At 45.3% G+C, this 14,435-nt stretch overlaps 1 protein-coding gene across 1 annotated transcript; it reads right to left on the bottom strand.

Annotated features, from left to right (window-relative positions):
- Positions 1 to 874: 874 nt before the first annotated feature.
- On the bottom strand, positions 875 to 12,859 carry cmtr1 (cap methyltransferase 1). The gene is made up of 24 exons (XM_077018735.1): positions 12,423 to 12,859; positions 11,683 to 11,819; positions 10,745 to 10,893; positions 10,427 to 10,585; positions 10,236 to 10,328; positions 9,864 to 9,935; positions 9,594 to 9,688; positions 9,420 to 9,492; positions 9,134 to 9,332; positions 8,663 to 8,781; positions 8,443 to 8,539; positions 8,170 to 8,302; positions 7,232 to 7,411; positions 4,227 to 4,283; positions 4,041 to 4,098; positions 3,710 to 3,778; positions 3,420 to 3,551; positions 3,078 to 3,203; positions 2,905 to 2,996; positions 2,221 to 2,289; positions 2,090 to 2,137; positions 1,888 to 2,000; positions 1,636 to 1,744; positions 875 to 1,523 (listed from the first exon to the last, which is right to left on the bottom strand). Exons 2-24 carry the CDS (start codon positions 11,792 to 11,794, stop codon positions 1,379 to 1,381), a joined length of 2,499 nt encoding a protein of 832 aa, XP_076874850.1. The 5' UTR covers positions 11,795 to 11,819; positions 12,423 to 12,859; the 3' UTR covers positions 875 to 1,378.
- Between the last annotated feature and the right edge of the window lie 1,576 nt (positions 12,860 to 14,435).

Genomic DNA, 14,435 nt, shown 5'->3' with positions numbered 1-14,435 from the left:
ATGCCAGTGCATTCCTACTGAAGAAAGCCTGGTGGACAAAAGCCCACAGCGGCATGTCGGATGTGGCGATCAAAGCCGAAAGGCTGAAAATGGAGAAAGAACACGGATCTTTATGTACGGTTTCGTGTTTGTTTCTTTATCTCTTCAGAATGGTTATTTAACCATTTCAGAAATGTAAGCTTGTCAAGAAATCAAAACTTCCATGTTTCAATTAAGTGGTTCACTGCCAAACACAGGCCCATGAAATCAGAGGAACTGAAGGGCTTGACTTCTAATGACAAACACTTAAGACCCAGTTGGTGTGGGTCACAAAGCCCAGGAACAACCCTCTCAACAAGGCAGAAGCAGAGGAAACGGGCTTACTGAGCCAACATTACTACCTGTGGAGCTCCAGACATTTAAATGCCACACCTCTCGATTATGCACACTCCCACCTGACGCTTTAGTCGATACACTTTCATACATTAGACTACAGTCACAACTACCGGCTACAGCCGGCTGCTTCTGTACAGAACAAGCTCGTTTTCTTCAACACTGGACAGGATGGAGAATGGCGTATGGGAGGTGATGGCCAACATGCAGGCTGTTGAATTTAATAGTACAACCAACATAGAACCGACATTAATGATATGGATACTTAGAAACGTGACTTCTTACTGTGTGTTTCTAATCAAGGGGCTGGGGAGGGCACTGTGGAAGTCACAGATGACCACGCCTCTTTAGAAAGAAAGGGGGGGGGGGGGGGGTAGTTTGGAGGGTAGTTTACGACTTCATACGCATTCACACGACCAAGACAAGGACATGGCTACCCGATTTGTTTACCGGGGAAGAAAATACCTCAGAAGTGTTTATATTAGCAAAGCTGTAGACAGGCTTAAAATATTGAATTTAATTCCAATTAAAGAGACGCTGCCTGCTTTAAAACAACATTTAAAAGCAAACCAACCCAACAGGGCGATAACAACAGGTCACACACAAGCACACAGAGGAGGACACGTGTAGCCGTGGGGCTCATGCAGTGGACTCCCTGTATCCAAGCTAGACTGGGCACATAGTGGTCTGGTAGTGTCAGGGTCTGATTCACACAGAGCTACAGTGGCTATACACTACATTCAGGCTGAGTGCCTCTCGGAGATCAGAGGAGTGTTTTAACCTTGCAGTCACTTTCCCCCGCAACCCAGGGCCTGCTGGCTTCTTACACTGGATGTGTGGAAAGGGCCGAATGCCGCAAGGCTGAGCAGAGACACTCAGAAAAGCGCTTCTCACCACAGCAGACTAAAGTTACGGTTTTAATCCAAGTACAGAGGGGAAAAACCAGGCATTTTTATACACTTCCTCTTCTGCGAACTACAGTGCCCTCTGCTGGAAAGGAGAGGATTCAGTCACCGTCCCGCTGACAGTGTTTTCGGATGAAAGAGAGAACATGGTCTTTTGAGAGCTTCTTGGGATCGATGCGGGTCTGGGAGTCGTGAACTCTGACCCCTTCCTCCCACGCCCAAAAAAGTCTGTCATGATAACACACACTGAAAGTAGAAGAAGAAGACGACGTTATGTTCAGTAATGTCCCCAGATAGTGTGGTTTCTCGTAACTGTTGTGTTAGTGAAATTGCTGGGCTAGTGTTGCTTGAAACGTACTCAAAAGGAGCAACTGCATCAGGGGGCATGTCGTATGTTGCCGTTTTTGTCTGTTTATTATAAAAGAACTTCTTCTTTGAATTCTTACTATATGCCATCGTCCATGGGTCTGAAAGACACAGGAAAGAAAAACCACATGAAAAGAAAAAAAAAAAAACAGGACCAATACCCAGACAGCCAAATACAAGCCTTCAGCACATTGGCTCTCAACACCAGCATTAAATACATCCACACACAAACAGCCTCCCTCACCGCTGACTGTTTTAATGATGTGGAGACCGCTGGGCAGGAAGTGACGGTCATCCCGGCCGGTGTACGACAGCCGTGGCATGCCGCCCGAGCTCTTCGTCACCTTCATCTCCAATCTGAGGGAAGAGCGAGGAACCCACATGCAAACAAGCTAGAGAGGGCAGAGGTCAACAGCACATGTGACCAAGTGCAGCCTGCTACTGACCTCAGAAAGATCTTTTCCATCTCCTCCAAACGGTAAACCTCCTTTACCCTAAAAAGAACAAAACCCAGTCCATTTAGGAGAAGAATGAGTGTTGAGAGGAATGAGGGAAGAATAAATGGAGAGAGGAGTACCGTATGGGGTTCATGTCTGGCCTGCTGGGTTTGGATACAGCCTTCACAAACTTCTCTGCCATTTGAATCCTGAAACGCACAGAACTCGAGCTCAGACTCGCAAGAAAAAAAAGCTCTACAGATGCAAAGAACTTCTGTGTCAAACTAGAGGCCACGAAACAGGCATCAGTGCTACAACACAAGGGTAGCAATCACAACGTCTGCCAATCAGCTCAGGCCTGCTCTGCGTGAGCTGACGGCGGACTGATTACGCGTCACCACCTGCAGGATCTCCGAGGCAGGAAGACCCCGAGACGCACGTCTCACAAATGAGCCACTAAGCCTGCGTAATCACCCTTTGACGTGTTGTCAACGCTTTTGTAGAGACAGCCGAATTGATCATAATCATATTCATTGTAATTTGAATAACTGGACACGAATTCAGATCAGAGGCAAGATGGCATGGTATCAGTGACCAAAGTGATGTTTTTTTTTCTGTATTGTGATTGGGGGCCCCGTAGACCGACGCTGGGACCGGGGGCCCCGTAGACCGACGTTGGGACCGGGGGCCCCGTAGACCGACGTTGGGACCGGGGGCCCCGTAGACCGACGTTGGGACCGGGGGCCCCGTAGACCAACGCTGGGACCGGGGGCCCCGTAGACCGACGCTGGGACCGGGGGCCCCGTAGACTGATGTAGACTGACCTCTGGTTGAAGTGCTGCTCTCTCACATCAGTACCGTTGAGCACCAGTGCGTCCAGGACATGGACGGCATTAATGCGGCGCTGTGCTTTACCCTACAAACACACAGACACACGTCACCTGTTGCACAAGCGCACACACACACCTGTGACACACCACCTCTGATGCCACCTCACCTCCCCCTTCAGCTCCTGCACGATCTCCACGCTCAGCAGAGTGTCTCTGGGCAGCTCCAATTTCCAGTTCTCCAGTTTCCTCCACCGCAGCGGGGCTTTGCCGTCCCACGTGTAAATTTGTGATTTCTAACACACGAACATACATACATACAAAGTAAGAGCCCTTTTCTGGAATCCCCTTTAAAGGGGAGTTATTTAAATAGAAGAATGTATGCATGTTGATTCTTCTCTCTCTCTCTCTCTCTCTCTCTCTCTCTCTCTCTCACACACACACACACACACACACACACACACACACACACACACACACACACACACACACACACACACACACACACTTACCCCAAGCCCCAGGAGGAAGATCTGATCTCCTCCACCAACGATACAGCGATGGTCCAGTACATGCTGCAGCTTCTCCAGAGTACTGGATCTCAGGGGTGTGGGGCTACAGTTAAAGTTGTGAATATCTGCACCCTGACACACACACACACACGCACAGCCAATGTGGACGAGTGGATACATGCATGTCAATTTCGCAGTCACTGAACCGGACACTTGTACTGATGTATTGCTCGATCATGTAATGTTATCCATATAACCCAACAGCATGAAAAAGTCCCCCTTCAACTCACCTTAATGAGCTCATAGAACTTGGCTTTTGGATCTGTGGAAGAAGGAGCAACTCGGGCTTGATCAGGAATCTGCAGACACAGAGAACCAGAGACTAAACCCCAGGACTGTCAGTGACATACATCAGGCAACCACTGCAGACTGGTACGCTATGACCATGGTGACAGCAGCAGTCAGTGAGCCCGGGGACCCGTGCAGGGTGTCCCAGCCGAAACACACTGGCCCCGCAGGGCAGCCTGGACCCTTGGCCCCTGCCACTCTGACCCGGGCTATAGGTAGAGCTGCGTGTGTGTGTGTGTGTGTGTGTGTGTGTTTGTGTGTATTTATACTCACCCCCCACTGTCTGAGACACTCCTTGCGAATATCGGCCTGCCTTGCCTCAAACAATGTCCTAAGCAGAGTAAAACACACACACACACACACACACACACACACACACGCACAAACAATTACACCTGCACACAGAGAAGACCCAGCCCTCCTAGTGCAGACAGCAGTGGCAAGCATAAGAGGACTTACGTGTCTCTCACGAAGGCATGAATTTTTGACAGAGCTTTGATCTGCACCGCACAGTGCCTGGAAGACAGAAACAAAGAAATGAAATTAGGCGTGTGTGTGTGTGTGTTGCCCTGCTAAGGGAAACTACACCAGAAGCATTCATTTAGTGTGACCATTTAGCACCAATGTGATGCCGGTGCTAGAGACTGGACCTGACGCCGTTTTTTGTTTTTTTGCTTTATTTGGGCTCCGGCAGACACACTCTAGTTCTATGGGCACGGCTGCACTAATCTGTAGGGTTCAACACCACTGCTACCTTCCCAAGCTCAGGTCTGAGGTTCAGCATAGACGTTCTTTACCCCGCGTACAAGCAGAAGAACTGGCACACGCAACTGGCACACGCAAGTCAAACTGAGAAGGTTCCGTTCCTTCTTCTAACTGTGGAGTTACCAAGACAGCTTCCTCATACAGAGCAAATCTCAGTATTTCATTTTAAAAAGTAAACAGTAAAGAAACAAGCCAACTGTAACTGAGGAAGATCTCCTTCAAAGTCTCCCTCCATCCAGGCCTTCTAAACACCAGCTAAAGATTAATGCTGGAGATTAGATTGAGAACTACATACCAAACCCTATAATAACTAGACAGCTTTGCAACAGCAATTTTTAATGACCATCCACGTTAATTGCAGGCATGAAAATGGGTCAGGGGTTAAAAAGGTGAGAAGACCGGGGGGCGGGGCATGTGACGTCATGGGGATACGGCGACGGGGCGTTGACATGTGGGGGTGGGGGCGTTGACATGTGACGTCATGGGTATACTGCGACGGGGGGGGGGGGGGGTTGGGGGTGGCTGCTGGTGTACGGGGATACAGCGACAGATGGTGCCAAATATTACGGAGCTCGTAAGGTGACATCATGTAAAAAATATAATAACGCGTGGCCACGACTTACTAACGCATGCGAACGACTTACTGACGCGTGCGAACAAGATAATTAAGTATTACTTTATATAAAGCCAGGTTTACCTTCCTTGGGCAGTTAGTTCGCGAGCATCCCTGGGATCTGCTTGCTTTGCTGTGAAAAAAATAAACTTTGTTGCCGCGTGTGAAAGGCGACGTTAGTATCTCGTTCCCACGCGTTAATAAGTCATGGCCACGCGTTATTTATTTATTTTTTTACATGATGTCACCTTACGGGCTCCGTAAAATATAGTAAAATCCATAAAAAAAATTTTTTGACTGTCATGTCAATGGATTCAATGTAAACGCAATCCGTAAACGCACGAAGCCGCTTTCGCCATTGGCTCAGTCAAAACCATTACGTCTTAATGAACCAATAAATACATCAGCGGCGAAAATTATTGTAAAAATACCAGGGTTCACGTGTTTTTATTTTATAACATGAGCTAAATCACAGGGTAGACTCAAACGACAAGAGTTTACAACTTCATCTTCAGTTACAACTACAGACACACAGGAAAAAATCTTGATTCTTATTTTATGTCACCGTTAACTACACGGGGTTGACGCGAACTTAATAGGCCTATCTATCTACCTATTTATCACAAGAGCTTGTGGCTAGATCTGACAGTGTTCAACGCTGTAGCGAACGGCAGTAACTTTGTTTTACCGCAAAATATGAAAACGATTGACCATTAATAACCCAATTAAATCCACACAATTAAAATGTACGATCTGGTAAATGTAGTGGTAAATGTACGATCTGGTTAATGTAGTGGTAAATGTACGATCTGGTAAATGTAGTGGTAAATGTACGATCTGGTAAATGTAGTGGTAAATGTACGATCTGATAAATGTAGTGGTAAATGTACGATCTGGTAAATGTAGTGGTAAATGTACGATCTGGTAAATGTAGTGGTAAATGTACGATCTGGTAAATGTAGTGGTAAATGTACGATCTGGTAAATGTAGTGGTAAATGTACGATCTGATAAATGTAGTGGTAAATGTACGATCTGGTAAATGTAGTGGTAAATGTACGATCTGATAAATGTAGTGGTAAATGTACGATCTGGTAAATGTAGTGGTAAATGTACGATCTGGTAAATGTAGTGGTAAATGTATGATGTGGTAAATGTAGTGGTAAATGTACGATCTGATAAATGTAGTGGTAAATGTACGATCTGGTAAATGTAGTGGTAAATGTACGATCTGGTAAATGTAGTGGTAAATGTACGATCTGATAAATGTAGTGGTAAATGTACGATCTGATAAATGTAGTGGTAAATGTACGATCTGATAAATGTAGTGGTAAATGTACGATCTGGTAAATGTAGTGGTAAATGTACGATCTGGTAAATGTAGTGGTAAATGTACGATCTGGTACATGTAGTGGTAAATGTACGATCTGGTAAATGTAGTGGTAAATGTATGATGTGGTAAATGTAGTGGTAAATGTACGATCTGGTAAATGTAGTGGTAAATGTTCGCTCTTCTGCCTTGCCCCCGGTGTAGCACTAGGTCCTGCTTCTCGTCCCGCTTAGCAGTAAATGAATAACACGAATGAAGAACGTTCGTATGATTGAAACGCTATTTGGCCTCTATGAAGGTTCTGGGCGGAAACTGCTGGCCACTGTCATTGAAATAGCCAATTTCGGAAGTGCTCTGTTTGCTTATTAAGTCAATATGATAATTAAAATATATACATATAATCTCCCGACCCCCCCCCCCCCCCCCCCCCAAACAAAAAACTCATCGGATCTACACGATTCACGTAGGTCACCATTTTCAACTTCAAAACGGCGAATTTCGCCGAAAGGTGACAGATTTTCATGCCTGTAATTGAATGGATGCCCGCCCACACGAATGCTATCGTAAACATTAGCGTGAAGCGCTACTGTGTTTTACGGCACATACCCTGCTCAGACCGCTTAAACACGTCCTGTTTGGTGGCTTTGTTGGCATTGTGCAGTGGTGCTTTAATGATTTGTCCATGTGCTTTCTGACTGGTGGTGTTTGAGCTCTTCGGGCCCTGTGGGGGAGTGAGAGCGAAGTGTGTGAAGGACTACCGCTCGTTGGAGTCCACCATGGACTGGTAGAAGTCCGTGTCTCCTTTGACGATGCTCAGAGGCACCACGTCCGTGACGTCTCTCTCCGAGTGCTGTAGGTGGTTCAGCTTCAGGTTGACGTTGAATAGATACTCTCTGACTGCATCAGAACCTGGCTTGAGCCCCCTACACACCACATACCTGCACACAAACATAATGATATGACACAGGGCCCGGTTCTAGAATGATAATCCCTATCCAAAGCTTACGTGGCTTCCTGAGTTATTTACATCTTCATCCCCCCCAGACAACATACAGACTTTCTTGGAAGATTTTGCAGAAATGCTTTCTAGGATTTTAACTGATTATGCTTTAATTACTGGGGAGTTTAATATTCACATGAATATACCCACAAATCCAATCACTTCTGAATTCATGAGGATGCTTAACTCTTTTGATCTCATACAACGCTCCATCTGTTGTAAAACTTAAGCAAGATTGCAGACCGGCTGAGACGTCTGCAATACATTTTGATATTTAGAAAACAACATTGCAGAATTACAACAGTGTAGAAACAGAATTACTTCTCAAAACCTTCCTGTTTAGAACTGCATTTAGTTAGGGAGCGTCAATGGTTCAATTATTACATTACTTTATCTCATTATTTTACTTTATTACATTTTATGTTTGCTATTCTTACAATAATTTTAATTGTTTTGCCATTTTATTATTTTATTGTTTTCTTCAATAATATTCATTTATTATTTTATTACCTTATTTTATACATTTGTTTTCTTCTGTTTATTCTGTAAAGCACTTTGAGTTGCATGTATGTATGAAAGGTGCTATACAAATACTTATTAATATTACTACACATTAAGAAAGAAAAAAAAAACAAATTTCACAGGATTGAAGGCAGACAGACAGACAGACAGACAGACAGACAGACAGACAGACACCTCTCCGAGTTGGCAGGACGGCTGGTGACTGGCTTGAAGAGTGAGACTCTCTCAAAGCAGAGATACAGCAGGTAGATAATTCCCACACTGAAGGGTGTGAAGAGGTCAAACGTCTTACACACAAAATGACCACCTAATAAACAAACAAGCAAACAAAAACGGAGTCTTGAACAGAGTTTCCCATTTTCACATTGAGAAATATGACAATTCTAAAGTGTGCCGTCTCAGCAATGCAGTCAAGCATTGAATGTTAAATAAGTGAAAACATAATACCGGTGCGGACGACGGACAAAGCCGTGAGACACTGACACAGCAACAGCTGTTTGCTTAGGATCTCCTGAAGGTTCTCCTGGCCCTCCACTGAGAAACCCTGTGTTGTCAAACGCATCACTACCATACATCAACCAATCACAGAACTCCGTCAACAGATTTTGACCAAACAGAGCACAGTAAGGTGAATGTTAAACATTCACCATCAAACACTGCTTCTCACCCCGTCGGCCATGAGGAAGTGAAGGCCTCGCTTCTCCGTGCTCTCCAGGACAAAGTTCCGGAACGCGGTGATGTTCTCGGGCCTCGTGATGTCACCATCACCATCGATCCCTCCTTCACCTAAAGCAACCCATGAGGGTCAGGGGTCAGAGGGTAGACAGAAAGAGCAAATCTCAGACCTCAACAGCGCGGGACTCACCTAAACTAAGTGTTCTATCTCCCTTAGGAAGCTAGAAATTTGGAGTAATACATCACATTACTCCACTGATCAACAACACTTAACAGGGAAATCGCTGTGTGCATAAGAAACAAGTCAAGATAGACAGGCTATTCCCCTGCAATCTGATGGTCCACACTCCACGTCTCTCACTCTGCCACACAGGTGTGTCTTTAGCACAAGGTCCAGTTGCAGTTCTTTACACTCAGCTGAGCACATGTCTCTATGTTTGTGGTGCTCTGCATGGAGCCGTACCGTAGTAGGGCTCAAACAGCTCGCTGGGGGCGGCGTAGAAGTCCTCCAGCTTGAAGTCATTGGCTCCTTTCAGAGTCATGCCGAAGCCCTTAGCATGCCAGTGTTTCCGCCAGAGAACGTACTCGGAGAATCCCCCGGGCCCCGCGCACACGTCCCCGAAATACAGCAGCTCACTCATCTTATCACGGATTAGCGGCTTCTGCGCATGTACAAACACAAACACATGCTAAACGTATGGCCTAAACACATGGGGGACCCTTAGTATGAAGGGCTTTTAGGATCTTACCCCAGAGGAGTCCTTTGGGTTGGTGAACATGTAGTCAAACACATGGTCCATGTTTGCCATCTTCATAGCAGCTCTGAATGAGAGAGGGTGAGACGGAATGTGTGCGTGTTAGAGAGATATATTTTGGGTTCACGTAATCAGAAGAGTAAGAACGTCTGGGCGTTTGCGGGTCACCTGTTCAGGAAGAACGCCCCTCGGATAGTCTCGTACGGGTTGGACCGTGTGCGGGCTCGTCTCATTTCTTCACCCTCCAGATCATCAAACACACTCTGCCGCACACACACAATCACACACAGTATTGTAGCGGTCAATAATTTAATCAGACAACCTGTGCAACCACAGCAAACTGTGGCTTAATCAGACACTCCAGTAGGCCGTAATTTAATCAGACAGTGCAGCAGTCCTGTAGTTGAATCAGACATCCTGTAGTCCAACACTCCACACCTTGCAGCGTAGCAGGACATGCAGTAGCTCCTCTGAGCAGAACTCAGTTTCATCATCGATCTTCAGCTTCCTCTGTGCACACACACACACACACACACACACACACACACACACACACACACACACACACACACACACACACACACACACACACACAAACTGAAATCACTAATCATACACACACAAATGTTCATGTGTGCCCAACAGCAACCATCACATATGCAACAGAAATCAAATCACCTGTATATGCGCGCACACTCAACCCACAGGAATAGCATTCACTACATTTATATGCATGTGTGTGATTGGCCGTGAGTGGGTTGGCTTACAGCCAATAGCTGGAACTTCTCCATGAATGTCATGCCACAGTACCTCGCCTATAGCCATCCAGTCACTCAGCTCATCAGAGTCTGGGATCTCCGTCGAACATTCTGGAAACCACATGACCTCTTCGAAAGCGCTGGGCTAAATGAGAAAGATGATGGCAAGGTAAGAAACCAGAAGAGCAGTGTGTTAAAAAGTGCTATGAGAAGTTGTGGTCCTTCGGGCCAATGGTCCAGCACCTGGGCTTCGTCCTGCCACTCTACATTCAGCTCTCCCTCGAAGCCCTGCAGGCTCAGGCCGAGACCCCGCCTCCCACGCTGTGTTGAGGCCTCTACGATGTCTTTCCGGCCCTGGCCAAACTTGCCCAGACCTTCACCCTCTTTGAATCCCATTTTGGCCTGGGAGCAGGAGACGTTTGATTAAAATGTGTTTGCATATGTAAATGGATAATGCGATAGGCCACAACAAAGTGAGAAGATTTATTAAAACGACAATACAAACCAGCAATTAATTCATACAAACTGGCAACAATCACTCTGCCTACATGTGTGAATTACCATGAGTTTCTGAGAGACACTGTTGTACATGGAGAAGTTAGAGGAGCTCTGGTGGGCATCACTACTCTGGGCATTCGGGGATACTGAAGGTCTGGAAAAGCTGGGCCTGTGATCTTCAGCATCACTGGGAGACTCACTTTGACTGGAATCTGTGAGCACACACAAACACACATGCACACACACACACACAAAATCCCTCATTCAACGGTGCTCTAGAAAAGTGCAAATCGACATCTTGTGGCAGCTACATGATCAGTGAGACAGCTCTGAGAAGCATGATCAGTGAGACAGCTCTGAGAAACATGACCAGTGAGACAGCTCTGAGAAACATGATCAGTGAGACAGCTCTGAGAAACATGATCAGTGAGACAGCTCTGAGAAACAAGACCAGAGAGACAGCTCTGAGAAACAAGACCAGAGAGACAGCTCTGAGAAACAAGACCAGAGAGACAGCTCTGAGAAACATGACCAGTGAGACAGCTCTGAGAAACATGACCAGTGAGACAGCTCTGAGAAACATGATCAGTGAGACAGCTCTGAGAAACATGATCAGTGAGACAGCTCTGAGAAACATGATCAGTGAGACAGCTCTGAGAAACATGCATCTTGTTTGAATTGTGAAGTCGAAGAAATAGATTTCACCCTTTAAACAAGATGCATGTTAAATGATCAATCTTAAAAAGTTGGTTAAAAGTTGGTAGTCTACCGTTATAATGGGATTTACATTGCAATTAGTACATCTAAGAAGTTGCCATATGTTTGTGGCCACTGGTTACATCTGCAGCACCCAAGTTCATATGGTTGAAGGAGTATTTGTTTGAACTGTTCATGAGTTCATGAAGGGGTGAACGGATGCAGGATTGTTAATACTTCAACAGTGTTTTAAAAAGACAAACGTGTTCACACTGGGCAGACTAAGGATGTCTGATCCATCGCACCCTGGCTGGTGGTTCTCTGTGATGAGCCCTCATCTTCATCAGAGCTGGCCTCTTCATGGCGCGTCTTCTTCACCTTCATCGGCTCCTTCTTCGTGTCCGAACTCCTCTTCATCACGGCTGCGGGTTAGTCAGCACAACTGAACACACAACACACACGGCCATCGCCGTCAACACACCAATACATGAAAAACAGCCAATTTAACATTAACACTTGTGCTACAGAATACTACATACTACACTGTGCTGCGACAGCAAACATTTGAATTATATCTACCATTTTAAATACGCATTGGTCTTAAACCCCACACGGCTCTAATAACTCTAATACCTCTAATACATCTAATACCTAATACAACCTAATAAAACTTGTATAGCGCCTTTCTATATACCCAAGGTCGCTTTACATTTTTAACACAGGTACAACCCATAACACACTTGTGAGAAGCGGCAGCCAATTGCGCACAGCGTACTCTCTACCGGGATCCACAGCCCCCTGGGGGACTGAATGGGGTGCAGGAAGGGGAGAGAGGACAGATCCTAGTGGCAGAGCACCATCCACCACTGGGCATACAAACACACACTCAGACAACTGCTTTTTATTGGACATGACAAAGACACACACTCAGGGAGAAATTGTCAGGGAATCAGGGACTGCCAATTTACCTAATCTCCATGTCTTTGGACTCACTAATGCCTAATACATCTAATACCTCTAATACCTAATACCTCTAATAACTCACGTCATTACAAAGATAACCAGAGTTACTCTTCGGTCGCCGTGTTGGTCTTTAATCCCGTAGACGTCTGTCGGACCTCCTGTCCACAGGAGGGGTCTCTTCGGTAAAGTCTATCAGCGAGGAAGTGTTCTGATCACCGACACGGACCACGGACTCTTCACGCCGCCTTAGGTTTCGATTTCTCCTTCAACAGGTTTTGTTGAGTCGATCCTACAGGGTTGGCTTTTCCAAACGTCAACAAAACAACATCCCGCTGGAACAGCGTTGGCTTTTAGTGACAGCTCAGTCGTAAACTCAGTCAAATTCAGCGTAAGGACTCTGATCGTGTGAATTAAAAAGAGAAAACGACGTTTTTGTTCAAATGTTGACGTTAGCCCGCCTTCAAAATTATTCAGACGCTAAGGCGTCGCGCAGGGTCCTGCGTTATAGTGGCGCAGGATAGTGACGTCCTGGTGAGCCCGACCAAGCGCCTGATTAACGGGTTGTTCATTCACTTCTCAGTGTACAATGTAATGTAAACGAAAACGACCAAAGCATACAACAAACATAATTTAACTATACAAGAACACGTGACTCAAAAGGTTTAAACTGTATGGCTTTTTTCAATATAGAAGTTACAATCCAGGTGTATTTCAAGTGAACTTCCAGGGATGTCATGTAGTTGTATGAGGCTTCAGAATGCACCTAACACATGAAGAATTCACAGATACAACACCAACGCAGTTCAGACAACAATAAAAACACAAAATACATAACTAGTAGTCATACGCACCATATACACAAAACAACCTCCAGCTACCAAAGTAGTTGATTTGCATATTTGCAGAGAAATGGTTTATGACTAATTGGAATGACTAAATGTCTTATCTTCACCCATTAGTCACTTAATAAAACATTCTGGAAAGAGCATGAGGAGAATGGCATTGTAATCTGGATCTGACATTAACATTTATCCACCATCTATCTATTTTAATATTTTTGATTCAGATGTATTCAGAACTAGAAGGAGGTTGACATTAACTGTGATGACTAATTGTAGGCTGTAGACTTGAGCATTTTGATCACAATGCTAGGTAATGTTAGCTGTCTAGAGGACAGTGTTAACTAGCTCATTTAATTTCATCTAATTTATTTTTCTTATATATCCAAAACTCTGTTGTACACTGTGCGAGCCTAAATGCAACGAAAGTTTGTTCTGCGTACACCTGTGTACAATGAATGACAATAAAGAATGTCTAAGTCTAAAGTGTCTAAGCTGCAGGGTGCTGCAGATGTAATCATGGCCTGGTGGTAGGGAACTGGTCTTGTGACCGGAGGGTTGTGGGTTCGATTCTCATACCTAAGGCCATGACTGAGGTACCCTTGAGCAAGGCACCTAACCCCAACTGCTCCCCGGGCGCCAGGCTAGGGCTGCCCACCGCTCTGGGCACGTGTGCACCACAGCCCCCTAGTAATCACTAGTGTGTGTGTGTGTGTTCTAACTGCACAGATGGGTAAAAAGCAGAGGACAAATTTCGATTGCGGTGAATAATCACAATTGGCAAATATGGCACATTTACATTTTATTAAAATTTCACAATAATATTTTATACTAAATATAGTTTAAGTCTTTAAATAATGCATTAGTAATACATTTGCATACATTTGAGAAATGGCAAAGAAAAAACATCACAGAATTGCAGCAGGAAGACATGTAAAAGAAGAACTAAATGATACAAAATTTGACTGAGATGATGTAAAGAAGAGAAAGGTGAGATAGGGTCAGATAAATGCTGTCCGTGGTGCACGTCTCTCATGATTCGCATGCAGTGTCTCCTGCCCCCTGTCTTCTATCACAGGCATGCTTAAACTATGACCTTTAACCCTCCATATTCAAGCAGTGCTGAGTGGGTTGCAGAGAGATGCCCTGCAGCTTGGCTTTATGGGTAATGGAACATCAGGACGCAGGTCACACTGGCTCCCTCAGAACCGCACGCCAACACTCATCTGCTGCGCTGAAGAGCAGAGTGCAGGAGA

The sequence above is a fragment of the Brachyhypopomus gauderio genome, chromosome 10, assembly GCF_052324685.1.
Source record: "Brachyhypopomus gauderio isolate BG-103 chromosome 10, BGAUD_0.2, whole genome shotgun sequence".
In the NCBI taxonomy this organism is placed as follows: Eukaryota; Metazoa; Chordata; class Actinopteri; order Gymnotiformes; family Hypopomidae; genus Brachyhypopomus; species Brachyhypopomus gauderio.
The sequence above is the reverse complement of the archived record's forward strand: the minus strand, read 5'-3'. Positions and strand labels throughout refer to the sequence as shown.